Below are 20,473 nucleotides of genomic sequence, written 5' to 3' on the forward strand. Positions count from 1 at the left end.
GAAATGGGAAAGGAAGACAGCGGCAGTCACGCCGCACTCATGTAGCTTGGCTTCATGCCTGCAGGCAAAGAGGACAATTTACCGTCTGTCTTTGCCTCCATGGGAATAAAACAATCACAAGGAAATGCGGACTTATAAATGAGCAGCAAAAGGTAGGCTCCATTGTTCAGGTGGTGGATCGTTGCGAGTGATATTAAAGCCACCTCAGGTGCAATTTCACGTCTGGACTGAACAAGATGGACTCACGTGGATGCATGTGGTGAGAGGACAGCAAATATTTACAATCAGCGAACGCTCCATCATGCAAACACCTGCACATCCTAATGGCATCCAATAAAAAAAAGATGGATGGAAAAATTGTGCCGAGACTGGAGGAAGGCCTTCAATACACAGAGGCCACCTGAATATGTGTTGAAGTATAATCATCGATTTGTTTCTCAATGTGTTATATTATTTGTGGGTTTGAAGGTAATGGCTGAAAACGCAGAATTAAGTAGCACTTAAGTAGCTAGCTAGCAAAGCCTAAACACTCCAAAATACATCTTCCATGGATGCCACAATTGACAGAACCGCTGGTCACTGATGATAGTTGCAGCAGAAAGAATGAATCTATAAAATCATTTTGTCTGGCAATTTACAGAGAAATTCATCCAAATTCATCGGGAGAAGCGTCATTATGTTATAAGAGATTCATGAGGACTTCATTAGGGGGAAAAAGTGGAAGATCTTAGCCTGGCCAAGGCAATCACAGGACCTTCACTAATTTGAACCTGCATTTTACCTCCTAAACTGAAAGCAGCAATACCCAAAACAAACAATAACTGAAAGTGGCTGCAGTAAAGGCCTGGAAACGTTTCTCAAACGAAGAACGCACCAGTCTGGTGAAGTCAGTGGCTCGCAGGATTGATGCAGTTACTGCTAGTGAGGGGTATCTTTTGATTTGAAACCCAAACGTCTTCCAGTACACAACAATAGCAAAGGAACCGGCCATGCCGTTGCAATACTTTTGGAGGGGACTCTCTGTGTCCTACGATTTGCTGGTGACTAGTTCAGGGTGCACCCGGCCTCTCTCTCCGTGTACCTTATTGAGGTTGACCACTATCGAAAATGCCATCACGACTGTGACTGGCTATAGCGAGCAGTCCCAAAGTGTTCTCCGCCTCGTGTCCAAAACTTATCTTCCAACAGTTCTGAGATGGTTGAAAATTACAGCTTTTGTGCATTTTGTTGTGACAAGAACATTTCCTTTTCCAAGCATATTTCAACAGGCTTCACCAATTATTACGCTTGCTTTTTGTTTGACCGGAAAATCAATGGCAGTATTATAATGTGGAACCCATGGCTTTGTGTTGCATAATCACCACCTGACAGGTTCGCAGAGACACCCCCCGTCCGACCCGGTAAATTGTTTACAATGAATTTTCATCTTACCCACTGCTGTTTTCATGTTCTCGGCAAAGCCTTGTTATTGCTCTTCCCCCGACCGAAAGGTATTCACGGTTACATTTGCTGCACATTTGTCCCTTTGTGGTATACCGGCTGATTAAATGCTGGTTCAATGAAAAGCAATCTGCTACACTTTGGGAATTGCACTGATGTATTACTGACCTTTAATTAGCTAGCTATGCCAATTATCACCGGCATGATGGAAAACCTTTCTTTTGTCAACATGTTTGATTTTCGTATCACTGGGACAAATTCGGATTTGAAGCAACACAATGCGCTAGAGAATCTTGACATATTTTATCCAACTTGCTAGCTATTGGCTATTGTCTGCCAATATAGCATCACAATGAGGACGGAGCCTATTTTAATATATATTTTTGAAACATCAAAGCAGGCCTTTTTCCTGAACCATTTCAGCAGGAATAAGAAATGAACATCGAGATTTTTGAGTCCAAATAATATCTGTCATTGACAACGACTGCTGTAAAATGTGAAATTGACCAACCCGCGTTTCTCGTCGTTGAAATTGACGAGATGGTATGTGGTTGGTATCCTTGAAGCCAGCCAGTCCAATATTCATGTAAATCCAATTCTTGTTTGTAGGACCTGCTGGGGTGAGCGCTCTGATGTTTTTGCCTTAGGCGGCCATTTAAAATTCTGGCTCGATGGTGCACGTGCGTGGCAGAGTTGCGGCAATTACAGATAATCAAATGTCGAGAAGACCTTAAATGATATATCCTTTGAACCTCCGTTTGGGTAGGAACCAGTGCCTACCAACATATAATCACTCTCAGTTGGAATCTAACTGCATAAAAATCAACATATTGATTCGAGTCGACTCGATAAGCATCTCGCCGCTTTGTGGGGAAGCAATACATACACAAGTATAACATATGAACTAAAAGATTTCTTAAAGTGTGCGACATTTTGAAGTTTCTGGTCATCCACGCTAAATGTTGCATCAGGGCCACGTCGTCCCACCGAGTGGAAGAGGGAGCAGCTGCGCAACAGAATTCCGATGCCAAGAAGCAGCGTGACGTGCTCGGTGCACCGCCCTCCTGCTCGGAGCAGGTCACGCGCCGAGCGGAGGTGCCGAGTTCACAACTATGGCGGCCGACTAATTGAAAATGAATCGAAGCTAGGTGAGCTCAAAATACATCAAAGGGCTGTTCTGACCGACTTACCGAGTAGTATCATGATCCAAGACTCCTTATGATAGATTTTTTTTCAACAATGCAAAACTGGGGTGTGAAAATATATATATATATATATATATATATATACCTGTATATATACAGTATAGTATTTTTGAAATCCCGAATTTCCCAATTTAGAGTGGCCTTCAGCATAACACCATGTTGTGGCACAACATGCTGGCCAGCACTGAGGTCTACTGGAAGAGATGCAGCATGTAACAAAAGCAAAAGAACAAAAAGATGACTTGTTCCCACGGAATATTTTTGTAAGATTTGTTTATATGCATTAAAGTCACAGCTGATTAAATGTTTATAATTCATGTGACATCTTTGGTGATTGCGTGAGCTCGTCTATGGCCTTTTGCATTGGGTCTGGGTTGGTACGTCCTCATTGCAATTTAAAGGTTGCACTCGACTACTTCCATTTTATTCATCCGATGCCGGTTGAAAAAAAAAACGTGTCACCTTTCCTGTTAATTGGCTGCGTATGCAACCCATGCTCCTGTTAGTCTAGAGTTACGCAGGAAAGAAGAATGCAGAGAACTCCAGACGCACAGTTTTGGGGCAGCATAGGCAAGTTGTTGATTAGCACAAGGATTAAAAAAAAAAAAAAGAGATTATTGGTTTTCGGTTTGGATAAATAGAGTAGAGTGAGCCAAAAAAAGCAAAAAGGCACTGAGAGCAAGTCATTTAAAGGACAAATGGAGTGAAAAGTACCTTATGCCTGGACTGTTAACCAATCGCTATCTTATTTGGGATGAATTTAGTCAGATTTGGTGAGCAACAGTTGATATACTACAACTACATCACCTTTGCAAAAGTGTAAGACGTTTTCCCAAAAGAATGCCACTAAAACAAAACGTTAAAAAACAAAAAACAAAAAAAACGTTCATGTATTAAAAGTCCGGAAACCATTTTGTTTAGCTTGACGTGCACCACTGTCTGAATAATCTTTTTTCCCCCTTTTTTTTCCTCCATACAAAGACTACAATCTTCCCTACGTTCAATTGTCACGCGATCAATTCATCCAAGCAATTTTCTTCCATTCACCCGCGTGCATTAGCAGCACCTATTGTGCGTTGAGGATTTTGACCTAGAAACTATTTTCAATAATCACCTCATGTCTTTTGTCCCGCTTCTTTGGGTTTGCTGTGAACGTTTACATTACCTGATGTCAAAGCAATCTTAGCTTGACGTTAGCTACTCAAAATAACGCGACTCAATGCAGGGCATAAATGGCCATTAACAAATAAAGTCAGGGTTTGTTTGCACATACAGTATCTTCTTCTTGTCCTCAGTACATTTTGCCCACAAATTTCTAGTAAATTCCACATGGATAACAATCTAAATTCAAATTGGTTCAATATTTACACACAAAAAAAAAAAGGGGGTTAAATGCCAACGCTACATGTCTGCATCACTTAGTTTGTTTGGGACATATCCTTGAAGGAAGATACAGTTTGCAATCCCCCAAAAACCTTGTACGAATACTTTGGATTGATGTCTTAATGTGAGAAATATGCTTGGCGCAGGCCTTGCATGTTGGTTTAAAAAAAAAAAAAAAAGATTTTTAAAAGCGACAAGCTGCACAAACACCATCCGCATTTTGAAAGACTGGATATTCATTATTGAGGAAAATGTCTATTAATTTTAAAATGTTGAATACAGCACTGATCAAAACAACATGCCAGACAATAATGAGCTCCAATTAATTTACTCATAAATCAGGATCAAAACTATATAAATTATTGAAAACATGGAGGGGGGTTGGTGGTGGAATCCAAAGTTCAATTAATTAAACAAAACAAACACGGGCACACAAGATGGCGCTTTCATCTCCTGATATTCACAATTCAACAAAAACACACATTTCCCAAAACAACGGTTGTCACAAAGACTGCACGATGATTTTCGCACCATGCGACCATGACACCCGCTGTGGGCTCTGTGAGGGGGAACATCTTAGGTAATCTATGCAGACATCTGTGGTGACTCATTGTGAAATCATTTAAATGCGCTTATAAAGAAATCTCTCTGTTTAGCGTCTTGCCATGCCAACCGACGGCGGTTCCGTCAGACCTCCGCAAGAGGAACACCACCTCCCACCGACAAAAGCCAAAAGCTTACTTACGGTCACTGCAGAACGGTCCCTTGTAGGTCGTCATGGTGCAGTCGCAGGAGAAGCCCTCCCAGAGCTGCAGACACACTCCCTGGTGGTGGCACGAGTCCTCCGTGCAGGTGGTGCTGGGACCTACATGGTGATGACGCAAAACACATACTTTTGATTTACGAGGCTGCCTCTTCATTTGGGTATCATTCAAAGACTTTTTTGACGGATACAGTACATACCCAGACTAACCCCAACATTATGACTTGAAATGTACCGTATTGGCCCGAATATGAGACGGTGTTTTTTGCATTGAAATAAGACTGAAAAAATGGGGGTTCTTATATTCGGGATCGAAACATTATACCCATTCACGACGCTAGATGGCGCCATATATCATTGAAGCGAATGCTGAACTTGACTTCCCTGGCCAAAGTGAATCCCTGCCACGAAGAATAAAAATAAAAATAAAAATAGCGGTAGCACAAAGAAGAAAAATAAAACATAGCGGTAAGAATGAAAAGAGAAGAAAATAATTGAAGCGATAACAGAAAATGGAGAAACGTAGTGACAGTCTGGAGAAAAGTGGGGCGAAGATCGACCAGGTTAACCGGTAGCTGAGGAGAAGTTATGATGTAATTGACATTTCAAACACCAGAAGCCATTCATTTACGAATGTGATTACACTTTAGATTTTAATGAGGCAAAATAACATGCTCTTTCTCTCAATTTGTTTCAGATGTACTGTAATTATTTTCTGTATAAAAATTAATTTGATGTTCAAAAAGTCTTTTTTTTCCAAACTTGAGTCTTGAAAATCTTCGTCTTATAATCAGGGCCGTCTTATATTCGGGCCAATACGGTAATAATGTGGTTGCTTGACAATACTATGGATGTGGGGTTAAGAACAAAAAACAAAAAACTATTGCATAAATTTTGCCTAAGGTAGCCGACCCAACTGAAATGGGAAAGTGGCATGCTGAGCACTGTTGGGATTCACAGTTTTTTTTTTTCTTTGTCACGCCTCACCTCCGCAGCCGTGATCCACCTCGCCCACCTTCTGAAGGGCGTCTGCCAACAGGTCGGGGAGTCTTCCGTTCAAGTCCACCGATGCCAGGCAGCCCTTGTAACCTTCGCGGGACGCTATTAGTCGAGGCAGGCTGCTGTACATGCTCTTCCCGACACCTCCGATGAACAGCTCCCCTGTAGCATCGAAGACAGCTTGTAATCAAGATGTTTCAATGTCGTGGGCGGAAATAACACAAAGACAGTCCTATTTATAAATTGTACTCAGTATTCAAATAACTCACCTTTCAAATCCAGGTTACGAGCTCCGTTGGCGTGCTGGGTGACGGTACGGACATCGATCTTAAGCGTGTGCACGTTATTGTCGTCACGGGAGATGACCACGTTGTGCCACTGGTTGTCATTGAGCGGCTTGTCCGAGTTTCCTTTCATCAGCGACGGGCCGTTTCCCAAGTCAAAGACGTAATGGATGAACCTGCAGTGAGGACACCCACGTTGGTTTCCGACCGTCACTTGTCATCTACCATTACGGCTCCCGATAAGAGATGCTCCTCTAAGGGATTCCGTGCCACTTTTGTTGTGGTCAAAGGTTCAAATGCCACACGTGACAGTCATTTGCGTCTCTCACATACTGTATGTAACAATGTCAGAAACGGTAAAAGGGGCATATTCTATTATATGATTGTTTACACTGAAAAGTGGTTACGTAGGTTAACATTTCTATACAGGGTACTCGTGGACGGTTCGCTTATAGTGTCCATCCGTCCATTTTCTCTGCCGCTTGTCCTCATTAGCATCTCCGGTGAGCTGCATTCTATCCAAGTTGACTTTGGGCGAGTGCACCCCGGACGGACTGTTTGCCAACCAACTGCAGTGTTTAGATTGTTACATTGATAATTGTATCGCATAAAAATATGCATTAGTTGAATAAATTTAGTTTGGTCTTTGATTAGTATTTGATATCGGTGTGCTGCCAATAGCAAGTGGCTACATGACACAGGGGGGGGGGGGGGGGGGGAACTGCCACGGAGGTGTTCTAAGCCTTTATTTGTCTCTAAAGGAGCGAGTTCTAGTGCCAAGCAGGACTTCAGACGGACTAATTGGAGAATGTTTGTGCGATGTTTGCCAGAGGGAAACTAAACTTTCCTCTTTCTTGTTGAATCACAAAAGGGATCAGAGTCATCACGTCTATTCCCCACCGTGCCCCTACTTAGGTGACCAGACGCCTGTGACTGTTTCAAGGTGAAGGCTTGAAATCGATGTGCCTTTTTTTTTTTGGTCACGGTGTCTGAAAAATCCACCTTTCCTTCAATTTCCCCAAAGCAGGTAATATGTACTGGTGCTTTGCATTTGTAATGTTTTTAAAGCTTTGCACTAGAACCTGCGGAAGTGGTTGGTAAACAACACACACACACAAAAAAGGGTGTGCGTCTTTTTCCAATCAAAGACTATTCGGTATGTATCTCGATACCATTCACAGAGTGGTACAATTCAAGGACGGGAGATTTTAAGGTGGAGTGATTCTATTTGATTCAATTCAACACATTTCCATCATTTAAATGACAACCAAATTTCCCATTCAAATCGGGTTTGATCGCTGAAAGTAAGCTCACCCTTTGACCAGCTCGACCACAATGAAGTCACTCCCGTCCCCGGAGTTGTACAGTAGGAGCCCGTCAGGACTGGTGGTCTTAAACTGGAAGAACAGGTGCATGGAGGCGTAGGCTTGCAAGGTGGAGAAGGCCAAGTAGCTGGCCTGGGTCAGGAAGGTCACAGGGTTCGCCACGATGTGCCTCATGCCGAAGCGCGCGTTCAGCTCGCAGTAGGAGATGTCGCCGTTCTTGCACTGGTCCAGGTAGAGCATCCCGTTGAAGGAGAGGGACTGCAGGTGGCCGATGAAATTGGAAGGGATGACCGAGGTGAACCGGCGCTCGGTCATGATGCCCGTCTCGATGTTGTTCAACTCCAAGCGAGTGTGAGCGCCGCTCATGAAGCCTGAAGAAGAGCATGATGTGTCCTCAGTGTCACGTGCGCTTTGATTTCCACGACCTGATAAATTACCTTCTGCGGTGACATTGTCCACGGAGAGCTGCAAATGTTTCCCCCGGCGCACCACCTTTACCGCGTGCCACTCATTGTCATTCAGCTTGTCGCCCAGCAGGAGTACCTCGGGTCCTTTGCCTAAGAGGTGGAGAGCGTCAAGTGTGACAATTACGCCGAATGAGCCCGGTGTCCCCCTCTTATCAGACGCTATTCTCAAAGTGAACAATGCCACTCACGCGGCGTGCGTTCACTCACATCGCTCTTGCAACCAATAATTTCTACTCAATTTATATTTAAAGGTGTGAAAGGAAAACAAGAACTAATTTATACTTCGGATGAACTCGAAGGCTAAGATGAGAGGTATGATTTCGATGGTCGAATTGTCGGAACGATTACACAAACCGCGCGGCCAATTCCGACGCAAGGACATTGGAGAGGCCGTGCATGTGATGAGTAAGAAAAATCGCTGCATTGAGTCACGACGGAGTCGTTCCTGTCACACTAAATGTATCATATACGTGAATTTTCCGAGGAAAACACGGTGCTCGGTGTCTTTTTGGCGAAACCTCCAAGTGGAGAACATAGACCGAAAATCCGCAAGTTGCGCCAAGCCTTTTCCGTGGCTTACTAGCCGCTTTCAAAATAGGTCACGGCGCAGAAGCTTCCGCTGCTGCACCGTCACCCTGAATCAGTGGCGGCGCAACAGGCCGACATGCCAGTTCAAAGGAGTTCTGACATCGCTTGGGAAACTAATTGGCCATGCCGAAGCTCGACTGAGCCTTGAGGGGTTTGTCTCTCTAATTGAGCTCCGGGTGCACAATTACCAGGGACGCACAGAGGACAATAAATGGGAAAACATCAAGTGGTTTCCGCACACCTTGCCAATTCATCCCCAGGGGGACAAAAGCGTGAGCGGGGAGATTTAAGTATAAGAAAACCTTTATTAGTCTCGCAATGGAGAAATTCCCAATTCACAGCAGCAAAGTTATGAAAGGAAGAAGTAGTTCGGAACATTGCTGCACGTAAGACATATCGTTTTATCTTTACAACACTCCACATGCATCACAGCCCCCCCACCCTGAACAGCATCGACTGTGCATGGGTCGATCGAATGCCTGCTCTCGCTATATTTGATGGATTGTCTCCACTGTTTGAAAACCAAGCAGACGGAGGAATAATGTGCAACACCAATGCTAAAACATTCAGAGTTCAAATGTTTATCATAAAAAAAACACTAAGAAGGCTTTATTTGAGGAAGTGAATGAATTGAGCGGGGCCATATCGGGCGTATTTTGGTTTCTCAGTGTGAGGGTCGCACTGAAGGTGGACGGCATTTTGTATTTTGAAAGACTGCAGCCAACATAGATTCTTTTCACAAGTGACAATAAATAGACCTCTCTTCATTATCGGCACCTTTTTAACTTATTTTCTTGTGCTTTGACGCAAGCGCGCGAGCGCAGTGAAGAGAAGTTGCATGCGTTTTGATCTTCGCTTAGATCCGTATCGGATTGACAAAGAAAAGATAACTTCAAAGATAGTGTGCCATTTTATTTTAGGTCAACTATAAGAAGGAGCTGAGACTCTAAAAGCCAGAATCAAATTATCCCGATTGTGTAATTTTGTACAATCAAACGCTCTGATCCCGATCTGCTAACAATGCCTACAATGGCTCCAGCAGTGATTGGCTTGTGAAGATGAGACAGATGGGCTGTGTCCTCGAAAAGAAAAAGGAAAAAAAACAACAGACTAGACCCTGCTTAAATAATGTGAAGTCTTCATTCTGTAATCAAGTTGCTGTAAACGATAATTCCCCCCTAAATGATATCAGCTAAATAAATTAGGCAGCTAATTGCATGATTTAAATTCGCCCTCTCATTTCCCCCTCCTCATCACAAATTCTTCCACCAGACAGCCATCCATCGATACATCTGCATCTGCAACTTTAATAAACACATTTGGTGATAAATTACAGTGGCCACACGCGATGAGAAATCAGACAAGTGCACATTCTTTTTCGCTACATGTTGGTGCAGTGCCACCTGCTGGAGCAGAGGTGAATTTAATTGGCTCAGGCTTGAAACGAAAACACCCCCCCCCCTCCCCAAAAATAAAACGATAACGGGGAATTTCTGTACTACTTTTGAACACACTTCTCCTTTACCTCCGTAAATATACACACACATATCTGAACACACACACACCTTACCTGCTGATGATTACAAAAACATTTTAAACCAATAAGGCATTGTTTGGAACCTTGGCATTTATTCTATCAATTAAATAGATTTCAAATTAATAGATCAACATGAGTCTCACACAAAAAAATGAAAATAAATCATGGTGAGATTAACTTGTAGTGTGGGATGTGTTCTTACTGAGTGGGTTCTTCCCCCCCCCCCCCCCCCCCCCCCCCCGGCAGGGCTGGTAATCGTAAATGTTAAACCAGTTCAATATAGAAATTCGGAGTCAACTCTGACAGACTTCTGGTTTGAGGGGGGCGACTCCTTCAGATTCAAGAGTCAGATCACAATTTAGAGTCTGACAGTTTGACTATGAACAATTATTAACTTATTTTTCCACTTAACAGTGACATGACACCGAAGAATATATCGTAATTTAAAATGTCCATTTGATCCTTCAATGGAGTTACAGATGAGCAAAATGGACCAGTTGAGGTTCTGTTTGAGTGTTGCATGCAGCAAGCGGCTCAATAAATCAATACAAATGCAAGGGAATAAAGAAAAGTGCAGAGTACACATTACTGCTGTCAGGTCATTATTCACATCACCTCCACATAAATGTTACACAATGACTGGGAACGGCTTTAGGCTAGAACTCGGAAGTATTGTGACTGATGACTTTTTGGCAAAATCCATACATGGTCAATACCGTAGAGCCTTGCTTTTATCTCTTTTCTTTTTTTCTTTTTATTGAGGTGTAGTCTAGCCGATCAAATTAAAGTAAATGTCTCTCAGGTATTCTCATTAAAAATTCCAACAGTGTCTCTTTCAACCTCAAGCCGCAAGCCAATTTTCATTAAGTTCATTCTTTTTTTCTTTTTTTACAGACAGAAACTATGATAAATGGAATTAGTTTTGTCCGTAGTTACCGTTCAGTTTCACCGATTCTGTAGTCCCCCCCACGTCACATTGTCTTTAACAATTAATACTGGTGATGAAACAGGCAGCCGTTTCTGGCATCATCGTGCATTAAAGCAGGCTAATGAGTTTCTGGTGATGCAGGGTGACTGGCTCGATTTAAACAGGGATTCATTCGGATTTGCATAATAGGCTTCAACGATGATTTAAGCAGCTATAAGTAGACCCCCCCCCCCAAAAAAAAATCCCAACCCACTCACTCTAACGGGTACGACTTGGCAGCGAACAAGCACCGCTATCTCCCTTCCTGATCCTCCTGATAAATTTGCCTCATATACTCATCTATCGATCGGATAGCAGAGCAAAAAAACAAAAAACAAATAATAATAATCTTCGCTCCACCGCTCCAGTGGGATTAGTGACATGGCTGCACGTCTAAACCGCGGATGAGTCGAGCTTTTGTCTCACCAAAGATAAAGGCTGTTTACTGCAGCGATTATCGGCAGGCATCAGTAATGGAGAACTAATTAGCCACAGGGCTGAATCAAGTGCCAAAATGTGGCTCGATTCGATGACGGTGCTTGTTTGACTGCATTGAGGAGCCACAGGAGAAATATACAGTGCGTTGGAAAAGAAGGAAAATAAAAACCATTCATTGGGCCCGGTAGCTTTGAATATTGTTTTTCGCCTCAGTAATGTGAAAAAAACAAACAATTTAAAGAGTGCATGTTATTGCTCACTTGGGTTATCTTTGCCTGATGTGTTTCATAGGTGTCAAAGTCTGGTCCTGGAGGGCCGCTGTCCTGCATGTTTTCCAAGTCTTCCTGTTGCCACACACCTGTGATTCAAATGATCAGCTCATCAGCAAGCTATGCGGAAGCCTGACATTGAAGCTGTTCATTTGAATCAGGTGTGTTGCAACAGGGAGACTTGAAAAACATGCAGGACAGCGGCCTTCCGGGACCTGAGTTTGACACCTATGTGTTAGATAATCTTAAACATGTATGTGGGGCAACAATATGCAAAAAGAGACGAATTTAAAGAAGCGGGCAAATACTTTTCAACGGCACCCAAATTTAGAGGAATGCAACACAACGACACAAACGGGCACATCGTGAGGTGCACCCGCACACTAAAACGATAAAGAAAGGATTTTGTATTGATGGAAAAATAAAATTCCCTCATAGGTATGAATGAATGTAACATTTTAACGTATGGAGTATTGTAGTGTGTGGAGCTGCGAACTGCTAACTTTTCACGGCACATGAACAAAAAAGTCCCGTCGAATCCGTTGCCTAAAATGGGTTGATTAAAATGTATTAGTTATTTGTTTTGTGAATGAATATATCCTATGATCAACTGTTTTTAGACATTTTATATCACAAATGACCTTCATCTACTTATCCCAAATATGAAGAGACGTTTCAAATAATTGTGATACTTTACAGTAAGATGCAGAGCAGTTTAACACCAATGCAAAGTAACTAGAAAAATAAACATTGTTGGATGTCACTCATCATGATCTTTTCTCAAATTATTTTTTTGGGGGGCATAGCCCTCATACTTTTTTTTAATTTTTTTTTTACTGTCTACCTCGTATATACAGTACACCCGATCGTGAGCAGAATACACTGCCGGACACAATAATAATGTTTGCTTTATGTGACAGCGGTGAGCCGTATGAATACATCAAAGTGCATGTTTTTTTTTTCTATTCAATCACAATAACAGATAATGGTAGGAGACACTTACTGAGATTACAGTCTATCCTGATACAATCTGGTGAGAGAGAGAGTGAGATGGTGAGATTAAAAGAAGGGGAAAAAAAGAGGGGAGAGAATATTTCACATCCTTCAAGGTACATTCTGCAGACACGTCAGTGCTTCTCAGAGCCCACCATCCGGGGACGGCCTCGAGAGTCAAAGCGCCACTTTCCTCCCCGCTGTGCAAACGGCATTAAGAGGGGCGAACCGTGAGTGAAAGGAAACATCTCAGCGTGTGCTGGCCATAGAATGGAGTCAATCAATGAGCTCTGTAGTCGGCGTGGAAAAAGAAGTCCAGCCGAAGCTGCGTGAGTGCACGGGCGACTTAGATTCAGCATCGGGCGAGTGAATTGCAGTTACCATGACGATGCCTGCTTTGATGTGTGCTGCGGCGGAGAACGTGTACACCTCGGCGAACACAATGTATGGGGCGGATAAAAAAAAAAGCCTCAATCGGAACCAGATGAAAGTCTCTGTTGCCGCCTCGAGTTGCGTGTTGCCCGTTGCGGTGTCATGTGGTTTAATATCGACCCGTCCTTCACATACACTCATGGGACGATTCATTAAGTACACTTACACGATACAATGAGAGCCAACACAAGAGATGTTTCAACCAATCAATGAATTTTTCTATCAATCAAAAACTCTCTTGCTTTGAATCTTATTAAATTGTGGAGATGTGACAAATTGAGCCATATTTTTTCAGGGCATTTCAAAGGTCTTTGTCATAGTTGATATTGCCCATATTCACGGTCGTAGTTACTGTTTTCTTCCTTTTTTTTTATTTTTTAAAAGTCAGGCAGACTGAGCTCCGCCTTGGCACTCCAGTGAACTGAGATGTCTCCTTGCTTGTTGTGCAGGGCTGCATGGTGGAGATGCATTTTGCACATTAAATGCCGAGGAAAGAGGCGATTTGCACAATCCACAGCCACGATTAATTTGTCAAAAAAAAAAAAAAAAAAAGTCTGTGCTTCTAGTCCGAGCCTAGAAGCACAGCCTTCTAAATACGATATATACTCCCCCCCCCCCCCCAGCGTTGGGCTGGAAATAGACCCACTCACTAATTTTTGCATGCTGTGAATTATGAAGTCATTGCAGCCGGAGCGAATGACTATGTGACATCACGTGGCTGAGGAGTGCTCTCGAGCTGTCAACCATCACAGAGCAGTGGATGCAGAAAGCCGGAGACCACAGTGTTTCACTTTGTGTGCACTGCCTGTGTGTGTATGTGTGTACGTCGTTGGCATCCCTCTGAGCTCAATGAAGTGACTCCAAACGAGACAGGCCCCAGCGAGGGGCCGTGTTGTAAAATGGTCGCACGTGTGCTTCCAAGTGTTATGTGTGAGCGTTGTGATGAATGTGGTCTCTGACTGCCTTCTCCTTGAACTGCAGACAAGCCATTGAAGGGCTGAAAGAGCTGAGAGACAGCCGGTCGGGTGGGACCTGACCACTGCATGAACCGAGAGACAGAGCGAAAGACAGAAAGAGAGAAGACCACCGTTGCTTAAAAAGGCAACAATCCCTTGTGTTAAACAATTAACTACAATCGCAATCCTTATTCACGACATCAGAAGTGCTTTCGTCCCAACATGTTCCCCGTGTTGATATGTTATATTATTTAGATTGACTTTGTGGGGACAGCTCATGCTTTATACATGAAGGGTGTCAGAAATGTTCCAGGACCAACGTCACAAATGCTACATATCAAAATCAACCGAGGAGATAGAGGTTTTCCACTTCCGGAGTAAGCAGACAATCACTCGCAGGCCAATTATTATTATTAATCATAATAATTTGGAAATAATAAAACATAGATTGTTTATCTTTTTGTTACAATTGCTCGGCCCCGACCTTCGATCTAATCCTATGGACATAAAATGAAAGAATGTACTGATGATGATGTCACAGAATCGTCTAAAAGCTAACCGTCCAATCAGAATGCTGCGCTGCCAGTGCTACCCACAGACACGAGTTGGGCATGCTATCCGAGATTTGCCAAGGCAGGCTTTGACGTATGAACCGGTATGAAAATCCTCAGTTGTTTTCTCCCTCGGGCTCTCATCGAGGTGACATCATATCTTTGCCTTCACGCAAGCGCAATTTTTCAGTCCTAACAGGAATCCCATCGGATGCGCCCACTTCCCGGTTGGCTAAAATATGAACGCAGTGTTCCAAAGGAAATATTTGAGGATGCCCAGAACTCATCTTTTGTTGTTCAAGATTAAGTGACGTCTAGCTGCGAGTTTTCAGATTAACATAGACAAGTTACTACTCAGCAGTTACTCCCAAAGAAACGTTTGGTTTGAATTGATCCGAAAGTGCTTGTATGTCGAAGTAAATCTAAAGCAAGCGGATCAAGGGACGTGCGTCTCTTTGAAAGCAACAGCGGTTGTACAGTACGAGGATTGTATGGGAGAGAGTGAAGGCAGACTAATATCAAGAGATCACTGGCTCGGTGACTCTTCCTGCAAAAAGGTCAGCCGAGACATTATCTGCTGGCGTATCTGCTGACGCGGCATTACCCAAGTTGACCGTCAGCTTCAGTCGGCCGGCGTCCAGCTCCACGCGCAGGGTGTCTGCTGACTGCTGAGACGTGGTGGCCACCAGCAGCCCAAAGGCCCTCTGGGACATGAAACGCAGGGACACGTCCTCGGCCTCCGTGTGCAGCGTCCTCTGAAGCATCACCTTCAGGTACATGCTGCCGTCGTAGCTCACCACCGTGGCGTCTGTGCAGTGGAGATCACAACTCTTAAACCACTGTGCTGCCCTGAAATTTATATATATATATATATATATATTCTCAAATACATATTTCATGGCAGAGTACTTCACTTATTTATCATTTTTGCTGATTGGCTGGGAGAAATCATTCAGCCGAGCTGTTCTACACGTTACTGAATTATGCTTCCTCGCTGCAGGGAAAGCATTTTGTTTGCACTTTTCAACCTCTAAAATAAAACATGAATTTATAATATTCATATTTCCAGCACTCGCACGAAGCCTTATCCGTGCTACTCCGTGATCTAAATTGGACGTTGCAGTTTTCATTTTATGCAGCAGATGGCAGAAAAAGCCTAGAGCATTTTGTAAGACGGTGGCTGCTAATGCGGCACCAAATCCGATTTCTGACAGATTCCAAGCGACACAAGGTGACGGAGCGAGTGGGAGAAATTTTCCATCCATGCCACAATACGACTCGCTGTCATTGAACCTCTCTTGTGAGAAAACTATCTGCATGCGAATGAAAAGTGATTCTTGCAGCGACGCTGCTCCCCGAAAATAGCACTCGCAGTCCTGGCAACATCCTGATACTGATCATTTGTGAACAAACTTCTCACCGACTGGCACTTCACTGCTATTTGCTTGCACAATAAATGGCCGTGATGACTAGAATCTGTCTCTTTCTCCGTCGCCTGGATTGCGTCGTGCATGCTGATTTACTAAAAGACTATAATGGAGTATATGGATAGGCATTCAGTCCATTGATTGGGGGTTGACAAGTTCCGATCCAGAAAACCTGCTGTTAATTGTCGAATGCAATAACATTTTATATATATACAGTATATATATTCATTCATTGATCCATTCATTCATTTTCCGAACCGCTTTATCCTCACAAGGGTCGCGGTGTATGTGTGTGTATATACAGTTTATATATATATATATACAAACTGTTATTCCAAAACATGAAAATCATGTCAAACTCATCCTTAAAAATAAATGACTTACAACTTGATTTAAAAAAATAAATAAAATGCATGTGGCCAAGACTCTCTGTACCTCCAACTAACAACCTAGGCTAAACTTAGCTCATCCCTGACATAATGTCGCTACAAAGATGAATCAACTCAAACATTTTTCCTTCACACCTCTCCAAGGCTTCATGGTCATCTTGGAGCTTTTAGAGTGCATAAAAATGTGAGTTGATGCCCTCCCACACCCGCACCACCACAGCAAATAGCTGAAGGTAGGCTCACCAGACCAAACCCCCCCCCCACACACACAAATAGGAACCACAGAGATGTGAGGAAGGCGGGCTAACCACTTGGCCACCACTCGCCTCTTCCACATGATCAAATGACCAGAAATCAAGTGAGTTAAGGGGCTCATTACCGGGATATAGATTGTTTCACCGTTGGTGGAAATGTATTACTCTTTGAGAGGTCTGGGTGTAAGGGATGATCCTTTTTTTTTCTTCCTGCGCATATTTATTTAATGTCACTTTCCAGCTGGGTGCTGAATAAAATACAGTTCACAGTGCGCTAAAAGCTTTGCAGTGGTATTTTTTATTTTTTCTCACTTATTCATCTATCCATTCACTGCCTGAGGCTCATACCTTTCTCACAGTTGGGCCCCAAGTAGCCGGTGCCATTACAGTCGCAAATGTGTCGGTTCCAGCCCTCCTTGCAGTGGCCCCCGTTGGCACACGTGTCTCGGCCGCATCTCACATGAGTCTCCCTGGTGCACAGGCTGCTGACACCGACGGCGCCCTGAACCTCGCTCAGCCTCCACAGGTTGCGACTCTGGCCGTCAATGAAGAGGTCCCGCACGCAGCCCACGTAGCCCAGGCCCAGAGAGGCACTCCACACCTCCGGAGGGAGGATGAGACCATGGCGGTCGTCGGGAAGACCGCCCAGATACATGTCCCCGTCGAGGTCAAGGATCTCGCTGCCCTCGTTGGCCGAAAACGGGATGCTTTTGCTGTTCACCGAAATATAGCCTGCGGGGACGGACGGAAGCACAGCGAGTGAGTCAACGTGCACTTATGCAACGTTTTACATGCGGGAAATAACGACAGGTGTGTGTGGGCTGCGCCACGCAAGGAAGAAACGTAGGATTGAGGAAGCGGGAGCTCGTCTTTGCTCTTTTTTTTCTCAAGTGTAAATAAAGAAACTGTTCTGCCAGGCCTCGGGAGGAATCACATTGAATTGTGTTGTTGGATGTGAAGAATCTGTAGCGAGAGCTTTGGAATTTGTCTGAATTGGAAACGGGAAGGAATAAATGAATCACGTGATAAAAAACAAGATACTGGAGAAAGTGGAAGACCGTCACTACATGTTGCTGGTCTAGATAGATGAACAAAGAAATTATTGACAGTAAATCATCATTTTCACCCCTAATTAAGTGAAATAATAACACCCACGGCACACCCGATGAACTCTGTGAGAGCAATGGGCACTATTTTTGCTTTTGAGACTCACTTTTTACAGGGTTAGCTTATTGCCCATGCCAAGAAGAGTACATTTTCATCCTGAGTTGGAATTCATTCAAGGAGATTGACATTGATTTTTGACGACAGGCCGCACATCCACAAACAAGAAACATTGACTCCACCCAATCGCATTCGATTTAAATAAAATTTCCTGGGCGCATGCTGGTTCAGCTGGCATCAAGTTATCATGTCAAACTGAGTTCAATCATGATCTGAGCCTGTTTGGGCATCGGAAAAGAAGTCATCTCTTCGTCAAATGTCACCCGAAAGGCTGAAATTGAGAAAACCTTGTTTGGCTACTTTAGCGTGGCTCTAATTCGATTCATGCAGGTGTCCTGATGTCGTATGTAGGAAATAACTTTGTGAGATACTCATAAGACATGATAGGGAATGTACCAACAGCACAATCCCATTCAATATGGGCAACTGTTAAATTGGCAATTTGTGAAAAGATTTCACAAAGGAAAAAAAAAAATCTTCCGCATAGATGATGGTGGCTAAAAATATCAGCGTAATTAAAAATCCCACTGCATATGCATGCACGTTTCACTGCAGTGTTGAAAAAAATGGCAAGGGCACGGCGCGGTGACTGTATCCGAGCTGGCATATGGTGACTTCACAGCTTGGAAATCTTTGTATGTGGCCCGCTAAGAGCAGAGAAACACAGTAACAGAAGCAGACAGAGAGCTTCCCCTGCCTCCTCACATCCCCATTATTATTATTTGTATTTTTTATTTCTTTATTTTTTGCCCTTACCATTGCGCCCTTTTCTCTGAAAATCCACATGGCACCACTGGCCATCATCAAGCCGCTTGCTGCTGGCTTTCATTTTGATGCTGCCGGAGCCCATGTCCATGACCAGGTAGAGGAAACCATCCAGCAGCTCGATGGCAAAGAAGTCGGCCCGGGGTTTGCTCTCAGGCGCCGCCCCCAGCAGGCTGCCGTGGCTGAACAGCAGCAGACCACTGGGCTCCGTGGTGCGAAAGTCCAGCGATATGGTGCCTGTCTTCTTTGTGTTCCACCTGGGCAGTGTCAGGTAGGCAGACGGCGTGTCAAAGGTGACCGGCTCCAGGGCCTCCACGCTCTCGCAGCTGAACGTCAAGTCGCCATGGATACTTATTTTTGGGTCCCGCTGCTCAGCCAGCCGTGACAGCTCCAGTCGGAATTCATTATTCTTGTAGACTACCTGATAAATGAAAGAAATGCCGCGCTGAGGTGACAGCTGCGCAAGGCAATTCGCCCAGCCCAAAAGTTGGGATATGACTCATTAATAAATGAAGCCATGAATTCAACACACGCAAGCTTATGATCACGAGGATCGCATGCAGACTATATTTTTACCTTGCTCAAAGCGAAACAAAAAGCAAGCAATAAGAAAAATCCGGTAGGTCAATCGAGGCACTACTTACATTACACAGTATAGTGCAGTGTTTGCCAACGTTTATTGAGCCAAGGCACATTTATTCATGCTAGGAAAATCCCACCAAACCAAACAAAAAAATGTCACAAAAAGCAGCTACAGTGGTGCCTTGCTTGACTTAATTCGTTCGAGGCCATGCTTCACTGTAGGAAAAAAAAATGGCTGAAATTTCAAGGGCTAAAATAAAATAACGTTTTGCTAAAAGGAATAAGTGTTTACACAACTGTTGTCTACCATCTTAAAAACTCAGCAAATGTTGATTTGAAAGTTGTTCCAATTTAAATGACTGCTTTGGCCCTCAAAAATTACATATATATATATTTTTACCGTGTATCTCAAATCATCTTGCCCTATTGAAATGACTGTGAATGCCCTTGAGTAATTCCTGCTGAAAATTGTGCTCCTTCTGTAGTGCCCATCTTGCCCACTACGGAACAACAGATGCAAACAATGCAGACATACAGATGCAAACAAAGAAGAGTTTCACAACTAATTGACTCAGTAAGGTGCAGTAACAATGGTCTCTTCACAGAGGATAAAGAACAGATGCAGATGAAAAATGTGATCTCTTCTGTGTTGATGTACCAACTGTGTTCAAACATCTGTTGCTTCAACATCGATGCTTTTCGTGAAGCCGTCTGTCGGGGCATTTTGCATAATTGCATGGTTCGTTGAAATTAGCTTTGTTTTCTGTTTAGGTTGACAGTGAACTTTAACTGGGGAGTAAATGGGTTGTTAAGTTGAGTTGGTAAATCAAAGCAGGGGGTGAAAAAGGCAGAGTGACCAAGTCTGGTCACTGCAGAAAATACCCGAGACGTCATCACAATTCAACATGCACGAAACAAATACAGCGTAAGCATTCAAAAGCATGGTCGAGCTGATGCGCAAGAAGGTAGCCGATGTACTCAAATGTGCCAACCACAAGTTTATCTTCATTCATACTCTGAACAAGTACTGACAGCAAACCAATATATTCACAAATACACTGTGATGCGAGTCAAATTGAAGTCAATTTAATAACATATTCCCGATGAAAGCGCACATTACTTCAACGGCATTCATATGACTTCCCCTCATGTTGTTATTCTATTGTGGTTTGCCCTCATCAATATGCACAGCAGGACACAACAAAAAAAAAAATAAAGCTTGTCTCATTTCACCC

At 43.5% G+C, this 20,473-nt stretch overlaps 1 protein-coding gene across 7 annotated transcripts in view; it reads right to left on the reverse strand.

Annotated features, from left to right (window-relative positions):
* LOC147193877 (neurexin-2-like) overlaps positions 1-20,473 on the reverse strand; it is a 124,764-nt gene that overhangs the window by 48,603 nt on the left and 55,688 nt on the right. For 5 of the 7 annotated variants that reach the window (XM_086131748.1, XM_086131750.1, XM_086131744.1 and 2 more), the window contains 9 exons: positions 18,648-19,077; positions 17,016-17,399; positions 15,202-15,405; positions 12,669-12,695; positions 7,837-7,956; positions 7,389-7,770; positions 6,060-6,250; positions 5,779-5,952; positions 4,774-4,893 (listed from right to left, as the gene is read on the reverse strand). In XM_086131748.1, coding sequence (XP_085987874.1) covers positions 4,774-4,893; positions 5,779-5,952; positions 6,060-6,250; positions 7,389-7,770; positions 7,837-7,956; positions 12,669-12,695; positions 15,202-15,405; positions 17,016-17,399; positions 18,648-19,077 — 2,032 coding nt within the window. The remainder of the gene's footprint in view (positions 1-4,773; positions 4,894-5,778; positions 5,953-6,059; positions 6,251-7,388; positions 7,771-7,836; positions 7,957-12,668; positions 12,696-15,201; positions 15,406-17,015; positions 17,400-18,647; positions 19,078-20,473) is intronic. The other 2 variants (XM_086131747.1, XM_086131751.1) reach the window with 1 other exon arrangement.

The sequence above is a fragment of the Hippocampus guttulatus genome, chromosome 15, assembly GCF_054856545.1.
Source record: "Hippocampus guttulatus isolate MCC_2025c chromosome 15, RoL_Hgut_1.0, whole genome shotgun sequence".
Lineage (NCBI taxonomy): Eukaryota > Metazoa > Chordata > Actinopteri > Syngnathiformes > Syngnathidae > Hippocampus > Hippocampus guttulatus.